The 27,726-nt window shown below is 38.7% G+C and overlaps 1 protein-coding gene across 5 annotated transcripts in view; it reads right to left on the bottom strand.

Annotated features, from left to right (window-relative positions):
• KMT2C (lysine methyltransferase 2C) overlaps nucleotides 1–27,726 on the bottom strand; it is a 207,159-nt gene that overhangs the window by 83,321 nt on the left and 96,112 nt on the right. For 3 of the 5 annotated variants that reach the window (XM_086466929.1, XM_086466926.1, XM_086466927.1), the window contains 7 exons: nucleotides 11,588–11,750; nucleotides 10,719–10,890; nucleotides 8,819–8,933; nucleotides 7,831–8,003; nucleotides 6,921–7,081; nucleotides 4,289–4,402; nucleotides 1,850–2,589 (listed from right to left, as the gene is read on the bottom strand). In XM_086466929.1, the coding sequence (XP_086323055.1) occupies nucleotides 1,850–2,589; nucleotides 4,289–4,402; nucleotides 6,921–7,081; nucleotides 7,831–8,003; nucleotides 8,819–8,933; nucleotides 10,719–10,890; nucleotides 11,588–11,750 (1,638 nt within the window). The remainder of the gene's footprint in view (nucleotides 1–1,849; nucleotides 2,590–4,288; nucleotides 4,403–6,920; nucleotides 7,082–7,830; nucleotides 8,004–8,818; nucleotides 8,934–10,718; nucleotides 10,891–11,587; nucleotides 11,751–27,726) is intronic. The other 2 variants (XM_086466930.1, XM_086466928.1) reach the window with 1 other exon arrangement.

Genomic DNA, 27,726 nt, shown 5'->3' with positions numbered 1-27,726 from the left:
TTTTCAGTCCTTACTCAAGACCATTTTTCACACATTTCCACGAGGAGCTGTTCTGTGCTAAAACTGAATAATCAATGGAACGCAAGAAAGTGTACTGGGACTTAAAGTACGCGTGTGCTTTCTTACCAGAAAATTGCTATTCGCTTCACAAAATTTCCATCTTAATAGGTGTTTAAGGTGCAAGACAAAGATAATCGAAATCAAAAGAACCTTCACAGACTTCCAACATACTTTCACAAGATAGATCATGAATCTTACAAGTAACTTGTCCAATTCTACAACTGGTACCGCTAAGCTAGCTGCTAAGTACCTTTTTATTTTAAAATACAATTTGCAAACTGTTGAACAGATTACACTGTTTCAGAATCAGACTAGGATTTTGTGGTACTCCCAACACTAAACTGTAATTTAACTTCGGTTTATTTGCATTACTCACATCACGTACTAAGAGGTTAATGTCTATACTGTTATTGTACATAGAATACACAAATTACTGCTTTTACAGCTGCTTTTTTTTTTTTTTTTTTTTTTTTAAGATGCGTATCTATTCTGCTACAGGCATTTACAGCTGGGGTCAGCCTTCATGTATTCCTCAGTGGGTTCTCTGGTGATTAACTAATTTTATTACCAGTATATGATGCTGGTTCCCATGCAGAGCAGGGGCAAATGACACAGAGAAATAAATACAACTCTTACTGCAACACAAAAGACAACAAATAAACTTCCCCAACAGAAAACCCAAATTCATTTTAGACTGCTAAAGAACCCATCCCTCTTCAATTTGCACAATAAACTGAGAAAAGAAATTTAATTTTTAAGACAGTACAGAGTATAAAGAAAAATTTGTTTTATACATGCTTATGTAGGAAGGTAAAAAGATGGAGGTAAAAAAGAGGTAGAGAGATACTCTAAAACCTTCCAATTTAATTTCTTATGTTTGTTGCCTTTATTATATACTGTTAACTCGTTCAGAACACTATGATACCTTAAGAATGAAGAATTTTGAACCCTTAGGTGACATGCAAAAATGGAAAGAATTGTGCAATATATATAAAGGTTTTTTAACACTGAGTTCAGAAAAGCATGAAATCATCAACCTAGAAGCCCTAAAGACTAAAAATAAAATGTGATGAGAACAGAAATGAAACACTACTCTGTCACACTGACATACTTTTTGTGCAGAATTTTGAAAACACAAAATAAATCCTACATATGGATGAACTATTATCCCCACAACTAGGCAACTCGAATAGAGAGCAAGATATTGCAGAAGGCGACAGACTTAAGGATTTTTTTCAGTTATCACATTCAATCCCAGTCAAACCACAACAATTTGTACCAGACAGTTCCTATGTGATATTTGCTGCTGTAACAAAACCATCAAATTATTTGCAACACCATTAAAAATGTCAATCAAGATATCTGGCAGCGTGACGGAAGCAGGAGTTGTTGCAGGTTTCTCTAGAAAGCCAGTTTCAGGAAAGTTAACATACTTTGAAAGTACTAGCCAAAATAAACGCATATATGAAGAAGTTCAAGAGATAAGTTAAAAGGCACAGCATTATGTATATCTGCATTTGTAGCATATGTATGAAAAATGTCACAAATTTTCTTTTATTTTGCTCTAAGCATGAACTGAAAGAAACTTTAATTCTTACTAGAGAACCTTTACCATATCTGATGTCTCAATTATTTAACATGAAATTACTTTCTGGAAGAAATAAACTACACATTCGCTTCGAAGAATAAATGCATAGTACACCCTAAAAACCAGGTGAATTTAATGCATTACACTGAAATTTGAACTATGTGCTTCATCGATGTATAACGAAATATTCCACACGCTTACCTGTCTTGATCTGGGTCTTCCAGGAGAAAACTTGCGCTTGGTGATGGCTGGTTTTCCCATGCCAATTTTTGGAGTGACTGATATGTAGGTCGTTGGGAGAGCACTTCCAGCAGCGGAAGGCAATGCTGGGGGCTGACTGTGCTGTGCATCTCGCGCAGAATGCAAGTCTAACGAAACCTCCGGGGAGGAAGACACATTTGTCTTGTTTACATTAACTGATGGGGGAAGTGAGGGGTAAGTCTCAGCTGGTGATTTTAAGGGCTTGTCTCCAACTGGTGAACTATTCGAAACACCTTCATTTGCAGAAGTAGTTTCTACTTCTAGAAGAGCTGGTGTTTCTGACTTTTCACAGGTTTCTCCTTTTTCTACATCGTTTTGCACTTTCAATATTTCCAGTTGTTGTTCTACAGGGATACAAATGTCTCCTTTACTTTCAGTTTCCTGTATTTCTGGCGTCACAGTTATGGTCTCAGGTACTGAAGACAGAGACCGAGAGTCTACTGTGGATACTTCTGATACCTCCACACTACCTTGCGGTAGCTGTGTCTCCTCCACTTGTTTGTCTACCTCCTGCTGCATTACAGCTTGAACACCTTCCATCACGTCTGTCATTTTTTCAGTCTGACTGTCACCAGGTGCTTGTGTCTTCTCAGAAAACATTTCCATTTCAGCTGAATTAATTTCAACAGAGACTTCTGTTTCCAGTTCTGTGGTCTTTTCTTCTGGTGATATGCCTGTAACTAAGTACAACCATATTAAAGGCTCAGTGTGAAAAAGAAAAACTTACACAGTTTGTACTGGTCAACAAGTATACTTGGTACACATCAAGTACATATCACCTTACTTAAGTGAATTTAATATGTAGCTTAAAATATACTTCATAAATATCTTTCTTTGTACCTATGTTTATAGCAGTCAATGGGTTTGGTTCATTATTTTTCTCCCCTGGAAACAGAGCAGAGTAAATGACAAGATAGTAGACCCAAGACTAATTTTTGAGGAATCTGAAAGCACTGGAAGGCAGCTAAAAGCAGCTTCTCCTTTTTCATTTCTGCATATTGAAAATGTATGCTATCATTAACTAATATATTTTAAGCAACCATCCCAACACTTCCAAAAAGCAGACATCTACCAAGAACAAGGCAAGTATAAATAAAACACATTTCCCTCCTAGCATTCTTTCAGACTTTGGGAAATCACCTGAAATTAAAACAGTCAATGCTGGTTTTACATTTACTAATGTCTCATGGATTTCCTTCAAAAATATTTGTCTAGCCTTTGCTTGAGCCAAATCACGCACTTTTCATCCACAGCTTTCTTCACCAAGGAGTTCCGGAGTATTGTATCCATTCCATGGAGAACCACATTCTTTGCTCTGAATTTGGCTTCTTGTAGCTTCTTTTGATAGACTCCGATTCTCTTACAGGCCTCTTACTTTCTAATTACACTTGTACTCTTAAAACTCACACCGCTACAACCTCCTCAGCCACTACAGTTCAAAGCCTAGCGTTTTATTATCACTGTGGCTTCACTGATAGTTTTAAATCATGGCCCTCATACCACAGGCTGTGATGCATAACAGAGTGATCACAGCTAACCTGCAAGGTATTTGTTTTGCTTTGGCTTTAAATGCAGGTTTCTTGCTTCCCCTTATAGCAGCCATCCTCCAATGTCAGCTGGGAGTGGATGGGACATACTGGGAAGTTCTTTGCCGTTGCTATCGATCCCTGACACCTTTAGAGGACTTGACCCAGAAACCATTCTGTTTGTATTCTTTTCTTTGGCTGGTACTTCATGTGTGATTGTAAGATCTATTTATTCCCAAACACAAATGATAGGTTACTGCAGCACCCCTGTCTCGATGAGTATATCTGTTTATTAAACAAATTATCTTTTATTTACAAAGGGAAAAAATAAATTAAGAAATCCTTAACCAAAGATACTTGTAGAGTTACAACCACAAAGCACATAAACTGGAAAGAAGTTCTACAGTGTGCCCCCAAAACACACCAGGGGAAACAAATCCAATCCAGTTATTTGCAGCCACAAACAAAAAAGGCTTGAAGAGAAAGTGTGAGTGAGTGACCATATTTGAATAGCAACAAACAGTGGTTTTTACTATAAACCTCCAGTGTACAAAAGCATTTAACTGTATTTCCAGCTTCGGGAGAAAACCAGTCTCATCAAAAAAGTAAAACAACTTTCTCCTTCGCAAATATTCTGAAGACGATTTGGCCTTCAATAAAATACTTCTCCAGCAAAAAAGTTAATCCTCTTGCTGGAGAGTTCAGATAGTAGAACTGAACCAATTTGTCTCCTACTGCTTTCCAGGCACTTTTTCCTCTTAAATTTATAAAGTCCTGCAGACCTTACTGAACGGAAGAGGGTTCAGAAGGGTTCTGTACTGGCATTTTCTCAGACTGCAAAACTCCTTCTTACCATCTGTGACACATCCAACAGCTGATTCTTGACCAGGGCCATCATCAGTAATGGGTTGTTCCTGAAATGTCACGTCCTCTCCACCATTTTCCATTTCCATTTCATTTGTACAAGCTTAAGGAGAGGCAAAGAAGTTATCAAAATTGATATGATGTTTACTCTATTACTTTGACACCAGTAGTTGCTGTCACTGTGTGACCTTCAGCTAAAGAGAATGATATTTAATGATACGATAGGAGTTAGGACAAATCAGGTCAGTAAGAAGGTTAGGGAGACTACAGAGTACTCCTTAAACATTAAGAGCCTTTTTCTGATTAACACTGAAGCTGTTTTATACCTTTCAGACAGCGAAAAACGTCTGTAAAGCAGTTATATACACCAAATTGTGGAAATTTAATTTACACATAGTGACAGACTTTTGCATTACCTAAGCAATATAAAAAAGTCTTTTCTTAAATTCCAGTCTGCTAAATTCAACAGGACTTGTAGCATGAAGGCTTCAGGTTTTTATACAAGTACCTCAATGCCTTATGGCATATATATGAGGTTCCACCTACTATCAGCACTTGGAACACTGATTTTCAACCTACCTGTTCAACAACACGAAAAATAAATTTTGCCACTTTAGAACTAGGATACCTTAATCTGTGAGTTCCTCCTATTCAATAAAGGAATTTGCATGGAAACGGCTCTACTGAGCACTTCTTTGGCTGACAGTATCGCTATAGAGGATAGAGACAGGAAATACTAATTTTCTTCCTTGTGTAAAAGCTTTTCAGCTAAGGAAATCCATTAAAATGCACTGGACAAAGCAGGAGCAGGAAAAATAAAGTATATAGTAAGCATTAACTCAAAAGGAACTCATCATCCATGGATGTTAGCACAAAAAAAGTCAAACGAATACAGCTTTCTGTTCAGGAAAGTCTCTTTAAAGTTCAAAAAGTCAGGAACTATTAGGTGATGCTACTTTTAGCACCTAAAAACTGCTCTCAGACTCTGCCAACTTTAAAGTGATATTTTAACTTTGAGGAAATGATCACTTAGATTGGCTCCAAATCTGATTTTAATGTACAAAAGTGCTCTCCTGGGTATAAAACATTGCCTGACTGTACTGATGTAATAGCTCCAGGTTACTCCTAGCAGTTGAGATGACAGTCCTGTTGCTCCTTGGGGAGAAGAGTATGCTTGTCAATGCTTCTACTACCTAGAAATCCTAGCAGAAGTATTACTTAAAACTTGAGTCTTTCAAATAAAGCTGTTACTTATTCAAAAGTGTTTTCAGTAGAAGATTGGGAGTTTTTGCAGTAAGTTTCAGCAATTACTTGGACATCTTCCTAAATATTCTAAATACACTCCTGGAGAGTCCAACAGCCTCTACTAACCTTTCAGAATGTAACAGATCTTCAGAAGTTGAAGTCGCCACTTTTTCTAACTCAGTGCAAGTGTTCACTGATGGAGGAGTTCTGCTTATTTACATACATTTACCTCTATCGCTGCCCTTCCTCCATCTTTTGCGTCGTTTCTTTACTGCTCACGCAAGGTATGCACTTATGTGTACAGACTAACATTAAAGAGAATGACTTGTTGACACAAAACATCAGTTTGAACACAAAAATTTAGTCCAACACTTCCCCTTTCCAGTCAAAAACTATCAGGCTTTCGAAAACACAAGTTATACAACTGAGCTATCAATTTCTTTCAACAAAAGACGAATGCACAAGCATTGCTGTTTAAGACTCAAAAATGCACATGGCAGTGGTAGTGCAGTTAATCTGTTGGACTTCACCCTGCTTCCAAATTTGACCTCAGCTGTACTTCTCTAAGGAAATTCAGCCTGCCTGACAGTAGGTGCTATCCAACAGAGCGCGTGGTGGGAAACACACAAAGGCATTCAGTTGTGAGTTCATTACGTAGGTCTTGTGCATGACCCACCAGACTCAGATCAACAGATCCTCACAGTTCCTGAGTAAATTTTTTTAAAAAAAACTTTACATTTTCTGCAAATTCCCTTTCTACCTTTTGCTTCATTTGTCCATTTAGACAAGAATCTCTCAGAAACAAGATGACTAATCATGTATTGTTTTGAAAAAGGGCACCTGATTAAAAGCTGCTTAATTAAATATACCTGTCCCTTGAACATAGCCCAGCTTCCATTGCTGTGCCCTACCTGGACACAGTTGGGAGAATGAGCACTATGAGACTGACAAGTAGCAAGAGGGAAATGGGAAATTGGATGTCCCCAGGAACATCCACCTGAAACTGGCTTGTGCCTGGCAGTTAGGCACAGATGAATAAAGCAGTTAGGCTGTCAAATGAGTAACAGAACTGTGAACTGTACCACATCCAAAAAAACCTTAGAGAAGTTTTCTCTATAGGCTGAGAAGCACCATTAAGGTGCTTACTTGCCCATGTTTCTAATATAGGATCCTGAAGCCACAAAGCACATTGAGAAGATGGTTCACCCATGGATTGCTTGAGAAGCTGCTGCTAAATAAAGGAATGGATGAACTCTTCCGAGTTCTGGTGAGTGACACAACATGAGTGACTGGTTCACACAAGACTTAGTGAGACAGCTGCCGCTATTTATATTTCATGTCACAATTTTGGAAATACACAGATCACGTTTGATTACCTGTTACACTGTCAGGTTCAGGAATGAGTTCAGAAGTGTCCATTACATCACATGACTGAGTCTGATCCCCTTCTCCTTGTTTGCAAAGAGTGCAGATGTAGTCTTTCAACTGAGACTCCAATTCACTACCTGGAGATCTATCACATTCTATGTGAATCCACCTGGGGAGATTAATTTAGCGTGACTATGATTTTAATGATAAAAATATAAAGTATACTAGTAAAAATCAATTAAAAACCAGCACTATTTTCCATGCCTATGGGGAAATAAAAATTTTAACCAATGCTTTACGACAGAGAATTTTACAGAAATAAGCATGAGACGTCAGTATGTCAAGCAGTGAACAAATTTAAACATGAACACCTGAACTGCCACCAAAGCCAAGCGGACACCACAACGGGTATAGCAGTATCAAAACGTTGCACAGCAAGATACGCTAGCATTGAATAAGAAACCGTGTCTACATTCTTAAAAGGTTCCCAATAGTGCCTTTTTTTTTTTTTTTTAACCTACTGGCAAAGCAAAACACATAAAATTAAACAGAACATGTACTTGAAAATTTAAAAAGACCAGACCACTGCAAACAACAGTCTTTAAAAGTTAGGACAATGACTCTTCTAGTCTGCTTCTTGACAAAACAGATGCAATGTAAGAAGCAATAGCAGCACATATTTCCCTGTACACCTCAGGTAACTGCCAATTAATATTTATTTGCTAAGACTAAAATCAGACTACCTGCTATTGTTCATTGTATTTAGGGATGAAGGATCAAAATGCTGCACAACAAGATACTACAGCACTGTACATCAAACACAGTCTATACCCTTCACAGAAATGCACCAATGTCCTACAGCTCATCATAAGCTTCAGGCATTTTAGTACAATTTAACACAAAAATTCGTATTCTTACCTTTTGCACATGTGACAATGCAACATATCTTTCTGGAAGTCTTGGAGGCACAGTTTTTCACAGAAAGGACAAGATAAGTTGTCTTGCTGTTGGTAACAACTGTCACATACCAAACAATTATGGTGCCACTGACAACTTGTTCGTGTGCCACACTCAGCACATACTCTACAGTTCTAGAGATCACAAGAATTTAGTTGTTAATTATGATATTTCACAATGTGATAGAATTGCCATTAACTGACATTTTCCTGTTTTGAATTAAATTAAACAAAATTTCTGTCCTTGAAAACACTGATAATTATCCAGGATCTGGTAACAGAGCATGAAGAGCCTGTGTTTCCTTGCACCGCTCCCTGACTTCAAAGGAGTATTTCTTATGAGACCAAACTTTTTTATTCCTTATCTCAGTTGTCTTATAACTGCCACAAACCAACTATGAAATTACACACATCTCATAATCAGGGACTTCCCTTGTTATGCTGAAATCATATTTTTATTATTACTTATACTTACTTGCAAAGTTACTGATAAAACAACAAATTCATCCTGCCCTTGACAACTGCAAAGGAACCCTTGAGCTGCAGAACTGCTGTTCTGGTAAGCAAGCAGTTCAATATAAAGAGCCTTCAAGTACAGGTTACACATACTATTGCATAGGGTTTAGTTTACATTTTAGTTTACATTAGATGATGAGAGCAGCTGTCATTACATGAAGGTTATCCACTCCACCTGGGTCCTACCCTTCTCTTTTCCCCTATGGGGGGTGATTTACTGTCCTACACGGGCTGCTTCAGCGACTGCACTGACAGCCACCCTCACAGAGCAGCTATAGAGCCCCACGATTACACACAAGTGGGATTCCTTCAGAAACTGCAAGTTACGTTAAGTGGCAACGGCAGCCTGCAAAACACCTAGAACAGCACAATCTGGGTAACAAAAATCAGACCCCTGTAACGACAAGGAATTACTCTGAAATCTTTCAACTTACTTTACATTTCCAACCATTTGTTGGTACAGCGTCCATAACTGGCTGTAGACAGAAAGTATGGTAGCCTTTGTCGCATGTATCGCACACCAGCATCTTGTTGTCTTCCCCAGAATGTCTGAGAAAAGTAACAAGTGGTTAAAAAAAAATTTAAACAAGCTGTAACAAAAAGTCTATTTAATGAAAAGTCTAAACAGGAAGACACATGGCTAAGCACATGAAAATAGCTGAATACCACTTACAAATAGCTCCAAAGATAAGGCCCTCAAATTTCTATTTAAATATCAGGACCACTATGGTTATTTTAACAAGTGCTGAGCCTGTGCAACCATTCCAACTTCTAGAAATCGTCCCACTTTCATTTACCCACATGCAGATAGACAATGTATTGAAATCAGTTCAAAATCTGAAATATGTACTTTATTTCTTTCCGAAAATAACATGCAATGGTACTTGTTCCTACAAACAGTCTGACTGTATTTTTTCTAAAGAAAAAAACGAGCCATACTTCTGACTATCAGAGCTCCTACAATGTCAACCAATATGACTGCAAGAGCAAAACAAACATTAAAGGAAGAAATATCAATTTTCCTACAGTCATGTATTACAGGGCTCCACCACAGATTTCAGTGATAAAATAAATTTGCAGAGAATAAGACAAATAGTTTGGTAACATCTAAAGGCATTGTGTTCTGCCTTAGTTGAAATAAATTACTAGATACCGCTTCATTACCTGGGAGACCTGATATTTTGAAAAATAGTAAATGCTCTGTCTTTGCATGGAGATATGCTTAAAATGCTATTGCTCAACACTGGCACAGAACTGCCATACTGCATGAAGTAATAGGTGCGAAAACATCACATTTTCTTCTATTTTTCCACTAGAGAGAACGATTGTTAGCAAATACTGTAATTACCCGGCAAAACATTTTTAGGGGTACTTTTTACAATGTGCTTCACTACTATAACTTCACTGCTGGCAATTGCTATCAGCTGTGTGTGATCAGGGAAAAATCTTTAAAGCCGGTGAATTTGAATGCTAGCAAATACCGGGTGTTCTGCTTGGAAAATAGCAAAGCACTGACTGATCAGGTACATGAGGCAGTAGTGAAGTGGCTTTCTTCCTCCTTCATACTGTCTCAGCTGATCCAACTGAAGCTGAACAAACCTCTTACTTCTTGTCTAGCAAGCCCTTTAAAAAACAAACAAGCAAGCAAAAGAACCCTGCAGTGCCCATCAGATTAAGTTCTACAAGAACAAGTGTACAAGTGGTCAGAGTTTTCTAAGTAAACCCTTATAATATCGCAACAATTACGTTTCATTGTCTCAGTATTTATCTGGTGTAACAATTCAAGCACAGTCATTCGTGTCACTTTTCTTCTTTGCTCAACTAAGTCATGTTTTTGTTTTCATAATGACTCATTAACTGCTTCTGAAAGACATTATGAAATCGAAGGAAGGGCCTGATGCAGGGGACCTACCCAGTGTGTGGTACGTGCACAGCTGAAATGTCAGCTGAGTGACAGCACAGGTTCCCAGACTGCAAAGGCACCACATCAAACTAATTTGTTCATTTGGTAATTTTGAGAAAAATCCTCCTGTATAAAAAGGAGGAAAAAGTCCAAAGGTTTCGCTGCTCTCCAGAACCTGCCAAGATAACGGTAACTCTGGGGGTACAATGCACAGAAGTTCCAGAGCTCCAGCTCAGCTCTTTCAGAAGGAAGTTCCCAACACAAGGGTTTGTTTAGCTATTTAATATAGCATTGCAACACATATATCTGGGCAAATAATCTAGACTTTTTGGAAAAAAAGAACAGTTAATACACTAGATGTTTTAAATTCATAGCACATAAATCTCACACTGTCCTCCTCCATCACTCTGTGTCCTTTAAGACTCACTTACTTGCAGTTCTGGCACACTTTGCAATCAGGACACTGCCAACCCGCTCTTTTTAAAGGTGTAACTTGGATGTCCAGGCACATCCCGTGGTAGTGCTGGCCACAGGTAGTACAAAAAAGTTGATCTAAGAGGTCTCCAGGGCTGTCGCACACTGCACAATTTGCTTCTTCCTTTGCTACAAAGAAATAATTTTTTCAATTATTATTTTGTTCAAAATTATGAACAATTCAATGAACCCAAAGGCGGCAAGAAATTCTTCAGTAGTTCTTATGTATACAAAATTTGATCATTCTTAGGAAACTCAGATTTAATTAATATACTTAATAACTATTCCTTTAATTTGGTTCTCTAATACACTCAACTAATCTTCTCATAACAAAAAGTACATTCATTTTAAACCTTAATAAAGTCTTACCAAAAGAAACAGTTTTAGTCTCCTCAAGATAAAACTGAGAGCTTTAGGACCAACTTTTCTTTGGAACAAGTGAAAAATAAGGCTACTAACAGATCTAAACCTATCATTTAGCTGAAGTGTTGGCAGTATGGTTGCTCTAACTTGAGCTAGGGCAAGTAAGCAAGCCTATCAATTTGAACTAAAACCTGATGGAAGACAAGCCTTATGAACAAACTCTTCCCATGTTCTGTCATTAAAAAAGACAAGAAAAATACTAACTTCGCTGAGCATCACTGTCAGTCTTTAAAATCAGAAGAGTATGAACTTGCATCTTTCTCATACCTGAATATATGTGAATTCTTGGGTACATGAGCGGGGAAAATAGGTCTAAACAAATGCACTCTTAAGCTGCTCCCACCACAGAGCAGTTTTCACAAAGCCTGGTACTAACTGTGTCATTTGAATACTGTGTACTTACATCTTTCAGGAGCCTGATCAATATGGTCTGGACAAAGGAGGGACAAGTTACTGAAATCCTGAAACGTGCCTGCTCCAGCAGCACAGGGGTAATGGTACATCTGGGTACATTTCTCTTCACAGCATTTGATAGTGGCTCCAAGGTGCTTACAATATGCACATCTCTGAAAAACAAACATAACACAACGTTCAAAACCTACTTTTTCTTGTAATTTTTCAGCCAGACCTGTTCCCCAGCCTCATTTAACAAACACCTCAGCCAGCAGAAGGGAGTGAAAAATGAGGAGAAGGAAACTAGTGGAGTGTGCCTTTCCGTGGCACTCCCAAATCTTTCCAACTTAAAATGTTTAATGAAACCCATTCTAAATGCACTCTGACGACTGAGATTCTTCTTGCCACAGAAAAGCATTTTTCTTCTGTATGTTATCTACCTTGAGCTATGCCTTCAGTAAAGAGGCTTGGAGACTTATTCTAAGTGATAAAGGCAGACCACACTATGCTGTCAACAGGTTATAACTAAAAACCACACAGCGCTGTAAGCTGTAACGTAAAACTGCAGATACTCTAATCAGAAATGCAAATGGAGATGAAATTATCATGTTCTACCGAAATTCTTACTGACATTATACAAGTCTCTCTGGGATGATAATGCATTACAGAACCTAGCACCTTCTCACCTTTCCTTCCAAGGCTACACAAACATCACCACCAAACTTCAAGAAGTCGTAAGAAAGCATGATTATTATTAGAGGCCACAGTCGCATTTGTAAAGAAACAATTTCTCAGAAAGAACTACCCAAAAACCCTCCAGTTCTCTAGTCAAGAGGGAACAGATTCCATCAGTCTACTTGTAAAACATCACCCACACCTTTCTGATTCAGTTAATCAGGTTTTTTTTCCTTCTCAGATTCATTACAGTCCGTGAAGCACTGCAACATGCTTTTGCACTTTTTCACCAAGGCAACAATATTTTTGAGGGCTAGAGCACAGCACCGTAAGATTTGGAGTAAACTTAAGAAAAAACAGGTCAGTGCCTCACAGGCAGGCATACATAACATACAGCAACAACTGAGCAAGGGGACCCTCATTTTTCATAATAAAAAGATAATACTAACACTGTTATGTTTGATTGCTAGCTCAAGTGTCACGTAACATCCAAATATGAACATAAACCAAATCAAAGAAAAGTTACATATTGTAGCTGCTTAATTCTTAGAATACAGATTACATTTATTACCATAATTCTCCCCTGTTTCAAAGCCTGGCATGAAATTAGGCATGAAATAGTGCTACTACAAATCCACAGATATCAAAATTAGCCCATAGGAAAACACGAGTGACAAAGCTGCCTGCGTTAACAGCTACATTGATATTCTTAAAACCAGACGAAATTAACATCTTCAGCAAAGTATCTGCCTGCACCACAACTCATGGACAAGAGAAAGAAAAATTATTAGTTTAAGCTTAGCACAACTGTAAAGGGATAAAATCCTTCAGCGTAGAAATTAAAGAGGGTCACTAAGGATAGCTACTGCCATGCTTCTGTGCTGCAATGCTTAGTCTAGTCTTCAGATCTGCAAGACATCTCACCTCTATCCCTGTCTCTAACCCCTACTAACAGTATGGGAAAGACGTATTCTATTACTTTACCAGCCAAAATGCAGAGGAGAGGAGGGGGGACAGAGAAGCAAATAACACCATGGAGCTGGTGAAGAAGGCAGCAGTAGTAACTGCATTTAAGGACTGGCAACAAAACCAAAGCAATGCAAGAACTTTGTTTTAGGAAATGTAAAGACTCGTTGAGGATGCTGTAAAAAGTAAATCCTGAACTTAGATGTAAAATCATGAAAATATAGCCCAAAGCCTCCAACTTCATGAACTGCAGTTGCACATTAAAAAGCATACAAACCCACTGCACTATTTTGTACTTGACACTCCTACAGCCTGTTGAGATGGCCTGGATTACAGCTAAGGCTCAGCTCTTACAGACCCCATGTTTTTCAAAGATATTACTTGGTAAGAAACAGTAGGAACAGGAACTTGGGAGAAGCTAAGGTCCAAAACGTGTCACTCAAGAACATATTCAACGGAGACTTTGTTGGATCCCATAATTAACCCTTCAAAATTATCTAATCGGGAAAGAAAATCATGAAAGAACTGCAAGCACTCAAAGAATCCAGCATTTACTAAAAGCTGGGAATAATGGACTAAATAGCAATATAAATGGCATTTTTAAACACCACATCTGTTTTTCAAAACCACCGATCAACAATGGTACATAACAAATGTAAAATCAGAATATACCTTTTCCCAGATGCTATACAACTAAATGATGAAATTATTAGAAATGCACAAACTACAGGATTACTGCAAAGCCTTGAAAAATGTTAATGTTGATTTAAGGAACCATGTAAAGATGCTGGAAGAAAAATTGAAGTCCAAATTACATTTAATTGAACCCTTCAAACCCATCTGCTAAACTGCACTGGCAATGAAAAGCATTTGGCAGCTAAGTAAAACACACACTTTAAAAACAATGTGGTATATATCATCTGAAGCAAATAAAAAGCACAGAATATCAACATTTGCTGAATTTATAAGAGAGATAAAGCAGTTTGAAGAAACAAATGCCCAAAGGGATTTTTCTGGCAACAGCTGTTGATGAGAAGAGTTACTTTTCCAGCAGTAGAAGCCAACATTTCTCTGAAACCAGGCCACATGCCACGACCCCAGAAGAACAAGTATGCAGCTATTACAATTAACTGACCTTCACAAAGAAAGCAAGGATGTGAACAGTGAAGTATATTAATGTAAAAAAAAAAAAAATTAAAAGCTTTGCTAAATAAACTCACCAACAAATAGTACTTTACTACTACTGCTAAAATATATAGGGACTGTAGGAGGTGGAAGGAAGGAATAAATCACGTTGCCCATGAAATACCAGAGTCTTTACCACACTGTATGAGGACAGTAAGAGAGACAGTGCGGAGTCTTCAATTTCATTAGCTCGAGCACAAAATAAGGCGTTATGTGAAGGGCGTGGGAGCTGAATCTGAGTATTCAAAGGGTAGGTATAGGAAAATAGTAAGCTGTCAAAGCAAGCCAAACACTGTTTGTTCATGGAGCAAGTAATTTTACAGTCCAGAAAAAAACTTTAGAAAGTCAGAAAGCTAGAGATAGTTCATTACTTATTCATCATACCTTAAATAAAATGTCACTAAAGCAGAGTCAGCAGGCTATGTTTCTACTCAAAAAGTCCTTCATTTGTTACTAACTGTTTTCTTCAGCAGGCTCCTACTGCACTTGTCTATAGCAAGAAATCTCTGATCCCATCCATACTTCTGATACTTACTATTGTCCATCATTTAAAACTGTCCACACCTCCTTCTACTTGGTCCTTTTCACCTTTTTCTTCAACATGTGATTTTTTCATACAGACAGAAAAGGATCTCATTTTTAAAAGCAAATAGCTATATGGTCTTTTAAATTTAATTTAAAACCCCCCTTTATTCACTAATCCCATTGGCTCAAATAAGACACATACAAATACAGTGAAAGAGGAAGAATGAAGTGATTTAACAGAAAACATAAGAAAACCTGACTGATCACCTCCTCTCTTTACTAGCTGCATGGGAGTACATCATCCATGAAATAGAGTAGCAGAAACCACACAGAGTTTCTGGGAAGATAAACCCTCATACCGCCATACTAGAATAATAATTGCACCAAAATAAACTCAACAAAAAGCTAACTTCTGCCTGTGGCTTGGAAGCTCAGCTGAACATCACAAGTTCTACCGCCTTTAATAGAAACAGATGGCCAAACTGTAAAATGGTGACAAGAAAAACAGCTTACTGTTTACATCTAACCTTCCTATATAATTAAAAAAAAAAATGATAAAAGAAGTATTCCAACTTTACATCAACCTTCCTGCTGCTCCATACTTCAAAGAATTCCAAAACTCAGCATAAGTTCAAATGAAGAAAAGATGCCTGTGTTTATGATAAAGTAAGATTTTATCCACATAGTACTAAAATCAGAGGTCATATTTTATCATTATTTTATTGCCCTTAGGATTGCTTTATAGAATCATAGAAAACTTTATGTTGGAAAAGACATCTGAGGTTATCGAGTCCAACCTAACACTGCCAAGTCCACCACTAAACCATGTCCCTAAGCGCCACATCTACACATCTTTCAAATACCTCCAGGGATGGTGACTCCACCACTTCCCCAGGCAGCCTGTTCCAGTGCTTAAAAACCCTTTTGGTGAATAAATTTTTCCTAACATCCAATCTAAACCTCCCCGGAAACAACTTGAGGCCATTTCCTCTTGTCCTGTCGCTTGTTACTTGAGACAAGAGACCGACCCCCACCTCACTACAGCCTCCTCTCAGGTAGCTGTAGAGAGCAACAAGGTCTCCCCTCAGCCTTCTCTTCTCCAGGCTAAACAGCCCCAGTTGCCTCAGCCTCTCGTCACCAGACCTGTTCTCCAGACCCTTCACCAGCTTCACTGCCCTTCTCTGGACACGCTCCAGCACCTCAATGTCTTTCTTGCAGTCAGGGGCCCAAAACTGCACCCAGCATTCGAGGGGCGGCCTCACCAGTGCCCAGTACAGGGGCACGATCACCTCCCCACTCCTGCTGGCCACACCATTGCTGATACAGGCCAGGATGCTGTCGGCCTTCTTGGCCACCTGGGCACACTGTTGGCTCATGTTCAGCCGGCTGTTGACCAGCACCCCCAGCTCCTTTTCCACCGGGCAGCTGTCCAGCCACTCATCCCCAAGCCTGTAGCGCTGCATGGGGTTGTTGTGATCCGAGTGCAGGACCTGACACTTGGCCTTGTTGAACCTCATACAATTGGCCTCAGCCCATCGATCCAGCCTGTCCAGGTCCCTCTGCAGAGCCTTCCTACCCTCGAGCAGATCAACACTCCCACCCAATTTAGTGTCATCTGCAAACTTACTGAGGGAGCACTCAATCCCCTCAACCAGATCGTTGGTAAAGATATTAAACACAACTGGCCCCAATACTGAGCCCTGGGGAACACCACATGTGACCGACCACCAGCTGGATTGAAATCCATTCCCTACAACTCTTTGGGCTTGGCTATCCAGTCAGTTTTTTACCCAGTGAAGAGTGCGCCCGTGCAAGCCATCAGCAGCCAATTTCTCCAGGAGAATGCAGTGGTAAATGGTGTCAAAGGCTTTACTGAAGTCTAGGTAGACAACATCCACAGCCTTTCCCTTATCCGCTAAGCAGGTCACCTTGTCTTGGAAGGAGATCAGGTTAGTCAAACAGGACTTGCCTTTCATAAACCCAGGCTGACTGGCCTGATCACCTGGTTGTCCTGTATGTGCCACATGATGGCACTCAAGATGATCTGCTCCACAACCTTCCCCAGCACTGAGGTCAGACTGACAGGCCTGTAGTTCCCCAGATACTCCTTCTGGCCCTTCTTGTAGATGGACGGCACATTTGCCATCCTCCAGTCAGCTGGGACCTCCCTGGTTTGCCAGGACTACCAGTAAAGGATGGAGAGCGGCTTGGTGAGCACTTTGGCAAGGTCCCTCAGTACCCTTGGGTGGATCCCATCTGGCCCCATAGACTGGTGTGTGTCTAAGTGATTTAGCAGGTAGCTAACCATTTTCCCTTGGATTATGGGGGCTTCATTCTGCTCCCTGTCCCTGTTTTCCAGCTCAGGGGGCTGGGTACTCAGAGAACAACTGGTCTTACCATTAAAGACTGAGGCAAAGAAGATGTTAAGTACTTCAGCCCTTTCCTCATCCTTTATCACTATGTTTTCCCCCACATCCAATTAATGTTGGAGATTCTCCTTAGCCCTCCTTTCGTTGCTGATGCATTTATAGAAATATTTTTTATTGTCTTTTATGGCAGTAGCCAGATTAACTTCTAGTTGGGCTTTGGCCCTTCTAATTTTCTTCCTGCATAACCTCACAACATCCTTGTAGTCCTCCTGCGCTGCCTGCCCTTTCTTTCAAAAGTCACAAACTCTGCTTTTTTCCCTCGAGTTCCAGCCAAAGCTCTCTGTTCAGCCAGGTCAGTCTTCCCCACCAGCTTGTCTTTTGGCACACGGGGCCGGCCTGCTCCTGCGCCTTGAGGATTTCCTTCTTGAATATGTCCAACCTTCCTGGACTCCACTGCCCTTCAGGACTGTCTCTCAAGGGACTCTGTCAACCAGGCTCCTGAACAGGCCAAAGTCTGCCCTCCGGAAGTCTAAGGTGGTGATCTCCTTCTTACTGCTCCGAGAATTAAACACTCTTATCGTTTTGTGATCGCTGTGCCCAAGACGGCCTCCAACCATCACATCACCCACGAGTCCTTCTCTGCTCACAAACAACAGGTCCAGCAACTGAATAAGTAACTGTCTCAGTATCTGGACAAGTAACAACCTTCAGTGGGCAGACATTGAAGAAAGGCTAAAATACAGACTTTGAATAAATACTTAGTTGAGACCTCATTATTTCAGTAAAGTTAAAAGTTAATATTAGGTATCGCAAAGTGGTTTTTAAGCAAAATGACAAAAGGTTTTCACTGATTATGAACCTCTTTAGCTATAAAAAGGTCAGCCAACAAAACCTCTAACAACAAGCAGTTTTAATTTTATGATAGTACCCAAAACCACACACAAGCCATCTGTCCTTAGTTAAACAATTTAACATTATTACCTGCAAAAGCAAATTTCAGACTGTTCAGGTAGCGAAAATTGTGATCATTCAAATCTGTAACTAAGGAGAACTGGACCTTAACATCCTGTCGTTAATGAGACCACAAAGAAATTTTAATATAAATAGTGATTAATGCAAAATGTTCTCTGGTAGTTCTGATAATCTTCATTGATTACTCCATCATTTAGAAAAAGCTTTATATTGCTTATAGACACTAATCACCATTAGCAACTCTAATGTCAAATACACTGTTCCAAGTAACATAAAGCATTTAAGAGCACAATGCAGTACGATGGCAACATAAACAGAATTAATGGCTTTTGACTGATTAGAAAAGGTACTAAATAACATGCCTTTCCAGGAGTACTGGAAACTACCTTCTGACTTTTTAATTTTGAATTAATCATGTCACAAATTTGGAAATTACTTAAATTTGTAACAAGCAAGTCAATCAGAGATCAGTTATTTTTGTTCCTCAAGCCTTAACACATACCAAAATTGAAGAAATTAAAATTCAAATTTCTCTGTTATAACTGTAATTTAAAACTTCTTAACAGAGACAGCATGTATTTACTACAGTGTCCACTTCATGCTGAGTACTCTGAAGTAAGCTTAAAAAAAAAAAAATCACAACTGTAGAAACAAAACTATCAAGTTTTGCTTCTAAAACTATCATGAAAAAACATGGACAATCAGAAGAGATGCAATTTGGCCAAGCTCAACACGTGACTGAGAAAGACTGCCTTCTAATGTGGAATTCTTAACTGGATACTTCATCTGTCCGTAATCTGCCCAATTATCTATACAGGAATAAGGAACAAAGGTAAGAAGATAGAAATGATGATGACTAACACCACTATCAGTGACTCAGCACACACAAGCAAGGTAGAAAGCAAAAGTCCCTTTAAGTGTGGAGATTTCAGGCTCTCTACAAGTCATTACTTTGTTCCTCCTTCCCACTCGTTGCCTCCTTTTTCCACCTTTATAAAAAAATTACATTAAATAAATGGTGTTGATATCAAGGCACCTAAAAATTGGGACAATAAAGCATTTACGTTTTGCAGGGGTGTTTTTTGTGATAGCTATGATAGGTTAATAACCTGTAAGAAGCAAGTTTGCTAAGGGGGATAGTATTTTTTATTTGAAACTTGAAATAGATAGGGAAAACGTGCAAAACTTACGGTACGCAAATCCTTCTGCATATAAGCTGACATGTTTCCAACCCCCCTCTATTCAGAAGCTCCACAGAAGGGTTTGTGTGCCGTGAAGTTGTGCTCTCCTCATCATTATATAAGATACTGGAATAACTGCATGTGAATGATTTCCTCCACAGACTGTCTTTGCTGCTTTTTTCACACTTTCATGAGGAAGAGCATTTTTTTTGGTATTCACCTCCTCGCTTTCTACAAGACTTAGGATAATGTAAATGTTTTGAGTGAGTCTAAGCTTCTCCCCCAGCTAACAACCAACTATTCCCTTAATTCTCATCTAATATCCACCATGACAAAGGGGCACACATGAGCCTGTTGTTTAGTTAGCATGTCAACAATGAGAAGGTCAATAATGTTTAATGTCACCTAAATTGTGATTATTAGGCTTCAGCATCAGCAACTTCAGGACAAACAAGGCAAGAACAGAAATCATCAGCTCTGGTTTAAGGCTGCTTTTGGCAGGCTCAGAAAACAGACTGTTATGCCAGTTCCATTTGATTCATGTTCGGAAGGTCTTAAGAAGTATGTGTAGCCATTTCTTTTTGTTGGCTGGGCACAGTCTGAGCCACAAATTTTTGGAGGCTTGAAAAAAAACAATTGAGGGAAACATTGCTACATGCTTGTTGTTTAATGATCTTCTCTAGGCATCTGTTACTGGTCATCGGGGAAGATGCGAGGATGAAGTCAACTTTCTGCCTAATCCAGCACAGCTCCTACGTTCCCAAATCACATATAAGGATTCTGAAGTGGCTTAAGCATTCTATAGGTTATGTCTATGCTACAGCTACTCTGTAGCTACAGCTAGTCTGGCATAACTGCGTTTGCACAGACATTTAATAGAAACTCAGTGAAAGGAGAATTTACTGCCAATACAGTCACACTGTGCTTCTAAACAACACAAGGCTTGAGAAGAGAACATCTAAACTTCAGGCTCTAAATTTGTTGTCTATATATATGCCAATTCTTTCAGCTCCCGTTACACTTAAGAGACATAGTCACATAATGGAATTCACATCATCGCAATTCAGTTGACCAAACAGCAGGTTTCCATTTTCAGGCTCCACTGACAATACCAGCCAGCTCTCCATTGCCCACCAGTGGAATTTAAACACAGCTCACAGGTAGACACATCCACAGGGAAGTCTAAATTTAGGTGACAGCCTTGAGCTGAAGCCTGCCTAAAATGTGTTGACGAAACTCCTCTATTGGTAACACAGCTAAGTCCACACCAAAGGTTTTGTCAGCGTGGCCCTATCGATGTGGGATGTGAACGGGTACTGCTTACAAAGGCTTCCATATAAATTCTGTTCTATTCATGTAAGTTTTCTGAATAATAAAAAGTTGGGCTAAAGCTTCACTTGACACATGCCTAAATTCTCTTAAATATTTTTGGAACACCAGAAAGTCAAAACTTTCCAGCAATTTCTGAGACGAGAAAAGTCAGTAAGAAAAAACATTTTTCTCATCTTAAAAACAAGCTGACTCACAGGACTTGCAATTTGACAGGAATTTTAGTGTGGGGGATGCAATTTTTGCCCTTACCCTGCAGATGTATGCAGATGTGACCAAGCTTGAGAAAACTACTTTTTTTTTTTTAATATAAAACACTCTCAAAAGTTTGTCAGTGAAAAGTCACAGAAAAATCTACTCTCATTGATCATGACTGATCCTCTCCAATTTCCAGAATGTGCACCTTCTCCAGAGATTGCTTCAGTCTGACAAGGATTAGTGAGAGGAAGTCTGTAATAAATACCCTAAGCCTAAGCACAATGAGCCACTGAAATGGAAAGCAGACATCTCTAAGGCTCTTGATACTACTGTCACTTAAATCATCTGGGAATGAGAGTATCCAGTACACAGGCAGACAGATAAATATGGATCCAAGAGACAAAAGGGACTATCCACGCTGTGTGAATGAGTCTGAGGAGACTGGGAGGAGAGACCATGGATGGAGGTGGAAGCTGAGGAAGGGCAGGGATGACACTTCAAGGGCTGATTAACTAAACCTGGGCACTAAAACTGGATAAAGAGTCGAGGGAACTGGTGTGCTAAGGAAATGGTGAAGACACAGATCTCAAAGGGAACCTAGGGAAAAGGGAACAGAAAGGTTAAGGAGAGAGGATGCAGGAAGAACGAGGAAGAGTAGAAGTGGCTAAAAAATCAACTTGAACAAAAAGTCAGAAGTCTGAGGCAACTGAAATTACAAGACTCCAAGGAGGAAAAGTATGCTGTCCTCTGACTCCTAGTGCTGTATCGCCTTCATTTAGCCAGCTCAAATAGCAGAGGTCTGTATGTAGCCATAAAGGGTTCAAAGCCACAGTTTGGGAGGTCTGCCTTTTCTTTTTTTTCCCTTATGTAAGGAAATGATACAGTCAGACAATTACAAGGCAACACATGAACACAGAGACACAGATAAAGGAATTAAAAGACACAAGTATGCACAACTATAACTATGTATGTCCATTAAAACACCAAAAGGATTGCAGATCAAACATGGATTTAGTGCATAAAATAGATCTCTTAAAAATAGTCTCTGCATTAAAGAAACCTGTTACTTCTAGGACTGCGCTTAATTGTAGAGGGGAAAAAAATGTATTGAAAAAAGTTGTGGATTGCTTGTGGGAGAAAAAACCCGACCTACGTATGGCAACTGCATGACGACCTGCCAAACAGATCTACTTTCACTTCTTTCATAGAGTTCCTTTATGATCTTGGACGGGGCACTAAGTAAAATTTTTCTGAGGTTTCTTTAGACCTTAACCTTACTGTTAAAAGCTTGGGGTTTTTCCCCCCCCTAAAAGTACAGTCTTGATTTCTACATAGATTGTGCACTGACAACTCCAACAGAGTGAAGACAGTACTGCAGTATCAGCATAACGTTTTAAGCAAGTCTGAGTATTTTTGAAACTTTCAATTTGCCATCCAAATTAGCAGATATTTTTAAATTAAAAAAAAAAAAGATAATAAAGCAATAAAAAAAATTCACTTTCTCTTGGGGAAAATGGAGCCTAAGATGCATAAAAAGGCAACATAAATCTGCTATTTGGAAAAATTTGTAGACAAGTTATTCATGTTTATTACAGTAGAAATTTCATAGAAAAACTCTTGCGGAAATGAATAATTCTTTCCTTTCAGCAGTATTTGAATAGTCTACATACCTACACATTGAACAATAATGAAAAAATGTAACACTGAAGAGGCTTTTACCAAGACAGCAATGTCCATCTACAGACTGAACCAGGCACTAGCTGATCTGCACGTGATCATACAATTAACGACTGTATAATCAGGCATACGCACCAAGGATATTAACTGTGTGCAAAGGATATTAATTGTAAGCAGACAACCTGTCTTCTGGCACATCCCAACTTGGTGCGTTTGATTTTATAGTCTCAATATCGCGTTCTTTTGTAGATATCTTAACTCGGTTTAACAGAAAGTTAATGTCAGCAAAAGTCACTCTATATACTCAATGCTACGCCTAATTTACAAGGTAATAGTAGGGATGGGGTGACAAGGAACTCTGGATTATGTACAGACATAAAAAAAATACAAGAATTTCCTGCCTTTAATACCTTCCTCATTAGTGAGCACCTCTTTAGTATTCCTTCCCCACTGACTGCAATCAGTACCTTATTGTTCATAATTCCTATTTCCTTGGCTGTTTCTAAATTGTGCTCTCCAAATGGCACAGAGTCATCGTAAACAAAATCCTGCATCTTCAGTTCACCAATTTTTGTAAATTGAACTCAAATAAAGCAATTAGATGGCATACTTTGAAACTACCAGCTTGAAACATTAATATAATTTCTTTTCTAATAAAAGCTTCACATGTTTTATCTGGCTGGAGCTTTTAGGTTTTTTTCAATTTGACTAAATTAGTCATTTACACGTATTTCTCCCATTCCTCCTCCCAAAACATGGTATCCCCAAACATTACATCATCCTTTTTTTAATTCACTAGCTACCGAGATAAACAAATAAGCCCCTTGTCCTTCCATCCTATTCCATCACTGACATTCCTTGGGCAAGCATCGTGAAGTGTGACATCTTGGCCCAGAATTTAAAACCCTGAAATTACCGGTCAGACGTTCAGCAGGTAATTCAGCTGTTGTTGTGGGGTTCGGGGAGGGGAGGATAAGAAGGGGCTGTTCGTTTTGTTTTGCAGCATGCTGCCTCTGTAGCTTGTGAAGAAAAAAGCTGCCAAATTTTGTAATGAATTCCACAGAACATTAACTTTGATGCTTAGCAGAAGCCATAACTGTTAAGCAAATGATATCCTTTTGATGAATACCCTTATTTGAAAACAACATTGATTCGTCTAACCCTTTAGCAGTGTCCCAAAACAGATGTGCACAACTGCAAATTCTGTTTGCTTTCAGGTTTACGAAGTGTGATGACATTTTTACAATCATGCATGAGCCCTTTTACCCAGGAGTAAAATAAAACACAATAATTCTTCACCATCTGTTTGTTAATTTTGCATTCATTTAACTTTGCATTTTAAACTAATAATCATTTTCTTATAATATAGTTTGTTCCATTGGTAGAAATTACAGCTGTTCAATTAAAAAAGGAATGGTTTATAACAGCATACAGTTTTCTTCTAAATACTTCCATTGCTCTTAATTATAGAGATATTAGTGCCACTGAACGGAAAAAACTGCCAGGAAATAGTGTTATGCTTTATATGTCACAGATTCCCTCAGTAAATGTACATATTTACTTCTGCTCCAGCACCAATTCCCACCTGGTTTCTTTTACGTTAAAATTCCTTTTCTCCACTACAAGATTCTGTGTGGTTTTTAATGTTGCTATGAATAACAGGCTTCTTACACTCTTGAAGGAGTAAAACATAAACAATTAGATGCAGCTTCCATTTCATATGTAGCATATAGTCAAACAAAGCACAGTCCTATTTCTTTATAACGTTTTTCCTTAATCTCTAATGACAGGCCAAAGAGGTTTTGATATTTTTATTCTTATCTGGTTACAGCTAATCTAGGACTAGAATAATGTCCTAAAAGCTTTTTCTCACAATATTTACAGTACAATGGGGAAATCCCATCCCTTTATCAAAAATAAAACCACATTGAAATAACATGAATAATACATCAGAATTAGCGAAGGGGAAATAATTGGGGTCCACAAAAGACATGTGCCTGGAGAAAGAGCAAGAGCCAGCCTGAGATTCTGCAAGCCACATTTTGAATTCTGTGTTACGCTCTGGACAGTACATTTTCCTGCTGCTCCAGAGACCACGCTGAGTCCATAGCAAGGTTACAAGTCCTAAACGCAGACTGTCCACGCACTAACGCAGTGGGAAGTCTACTTCACTGTGGTTCCTAGGCTTAATAATCATAACCATCTACAAATAAAATCTTCGAGTGACACAGGCTGCTCAGCTAATTCATGTGAGCGGTCCAGTAGTATCAAAGAGACTATTCAGATGGTAAAAACAATCAAGATTCAATCACTGTGTGCTAAAACCAATTTTATCTGATGGCATGGAAATCTTAGCATCAGATGATCATCCTAATTCTGTGGTAGAGTTAAGATAACAATGCTGTCACAGTACTAGGATGAATACTTTACTAAAAAACGCCCATGAGGCAAGAGATGGTTTACCACAAAATTGATTTATTTCAATTAAAGGAGTTTGGCGAAGGCTGAAAAACACTGAACTGGTGCCTAAGACTATAACAGTGCACTCACCTACAGAAATGAACCTCCAGAAGTACCAAGCACAACAGGCTCATGTACTATTCAGAGTGGAAGTACAACCATATGTTGCTGTGATGCTCAGCTTCCAGTCTTACCAGAATCTTGAGTATTCTGACCTTTTATTTCTCAGATGAGTGAGCATTGCTGCCAGGTCTGACCTTTACTGGGGGATTTATCCATCACAGTATTTTACGTCTGACAGAAAGCAAACGTTCTGGAGGTGCCCAAGGCACATTCTGACATGACGGATGCACAACGGTAACAGTCTTCCAGCCACTCACCACCTATTTCAAGTTACTCTCATTAAAAAGACTTCACCTGGTATGACATCTGGAAAACCCGAAACTCTTACCTATTCAACATTATCAAATCCATTTACATTTTGGAAAATGAGCGTTCTCCTCACAAAGCTCAAAGGATGACGATAGCAACTGAACTGTCATCTTGTATTAGTTCTCTAAAAGTCTCTATTCACTTTTAAAGGTTTATGATTTGTCAACACATCTCCCTGGACATACCATAACAACCTGCAGTATTTGAAAGGAAAAAAACCAACCCAACAGTATTTGTTTGGCTATTTGACAGCAGTTTATTTAGATCCAGATTCACTATTTACTCTGCAGAATCTGCCACTCTTTCCAGTCCTTTGCAAGGCAATTTCATGCAGAAGCAGAGCGGGGGGAAATTTTTAAACAGAAGGAAATGTTATTTTATGAATTAAAAATTGGAAATGAGAAGGCTAGATGTGGAAATATGTATAGTACTACAAAAAAAAGGTGTCTAGGTTGCAGATTGAATACATGTATTCTCATTGTATCTGAGGTGAGACCATGTCATGGCAATATATGTAGGGTGTACCAAGTTGTTTTACCAATGTTAGATGCTCCTGGAAGCAAATATTTATTTATTTATTTCATAACAGCTACTCTCCCCCCCGATGTACTGAACAGGAACACGACATCTTTGAAGGAATACATTAACATCACTGAAGAAAAAACACACCAGTCAAAAAGCGTACGGGAAGTGCTGACTTGAGAACGCGCCACTTCATCAGTTCTCCAATTAATAGTATTAAATAGGATTCTTCTTATTAGAATTAATCAAGACTATGATTCATGGAACACCTACAAGTTCATTATTGCCAGCAGATGAACCACTGTCTGCCTACTTTTTATTCCTAGGTCTGATCTGCAGAATGGAGAGAACAATCATATGAATGAAAAGAAACAATATTAATTCTTTCACAAGGAGGGGACTATCAATAGTAGCCTAGATCATTAGAAAAAATAGCTTTAATGCAAGTAATGTCTGCATTTATCACCAAGTGTTATGCACTCGCACATGAAGGGTGGTTGGTCCACATTTGTGAAGATCCGTAACATGCCTCTCTCATGCGTGATTTGTTCCATGTTGTTAAAAAACCACTCAAGGACACCTGCATTATCGGCACTACTTCATACTGATGCCTGCAATATTTATGCTCAATCTGCAACTCTGGGACAGAACTTACGCTAATGGAAGTCAATAACAAATCTTTAGGGAGTTCAAAACTATTTTTTGCTAATGGTTTGATTTTGCAAGCTGCTGAGTACACCAATCTCAGGAGTAGTTTTTTAGGCTACTGCTTAAAAGCAAACTGATGCCAACAGACTAACATGAGTACTCCTGAATTTTAAATTAAAATATGTCTGTATGATTTTTTTTGAGGATGGGTGAAAACCCCTAATGAAAACCCCTAATATAAGTTATATTAGCAGGAAAAATATTAATCAGACTTTTTTGATTGGAATAATCAAAACCACTTTATAACTCTAATTTCATTAAAGAGTCTGAACTTTAAAGTTCTCATTCAAAAAAAAAAAAAAAACCAAAAAAGCATGTGATCCACATCCCTGAAAAATTTAGATGATGTGCTTAAATAAAACACTATTTAAACAGGAAACTGCTACAAAACCAAGATTAGAGTCAATTGACTAACACTAACCAAACAATGCTACAGCTCAGCAAATATATCTACAACTTGTCCCACAGGGGCATTTTTTCCTTTTATTCATGTGCTATCTATTAAAGAGCAAGCTTCTGAAGGCAAGGAAGATGCCTTTTTCTTTCTATAATGCTCAAAGCATAATGAGGATCCATCCTTGACTAAAACTAACCAATATTAACTACAAAAGACTGATTAGTCTTTCTTCATAAATGTAACCATCACACAAAAGCAAAATTAGACCCTGAAGCACTAACACTAAAAACCCCAACAGATTGATCCACATTAGCTACGGAAAAGACTGAACAGAACACAAATAAGCAGCCGCCACGAGTGAGGTGGTAGTAAGTTATGAAACTGAGGGTTGCATTCAAATACCTACAAAACTGAGGAGAGAGGCTCCAGTCTTCTTATCTGCTCAAAATTTTAACGCGATAATAATTTAAATAACTTTGCAAATATTTTCATAGATTTTTGAAAGAACATTTTGTTATTTCCTTGTTCCACATTTAAAATGTGGGGGCACGGT

Source organism: Leptosomus discolor, chromosome 6 (assembly GCF_034619465.1).
Source record: "Leptosomus discolor isolate bLepDis1 chromosome 6, bLepDis1.hap2, whole genome shotgun sequence".
Lineage (NCBI taxonomy): Eukaryota > Metazoa > Chordata > Aves > Leptosomiformes > Leptosomidae > Leptosomus > Leptosomus discolor.
This window is presented reverse-complemented; position numbering and strand designations above follow the sequence as displayed.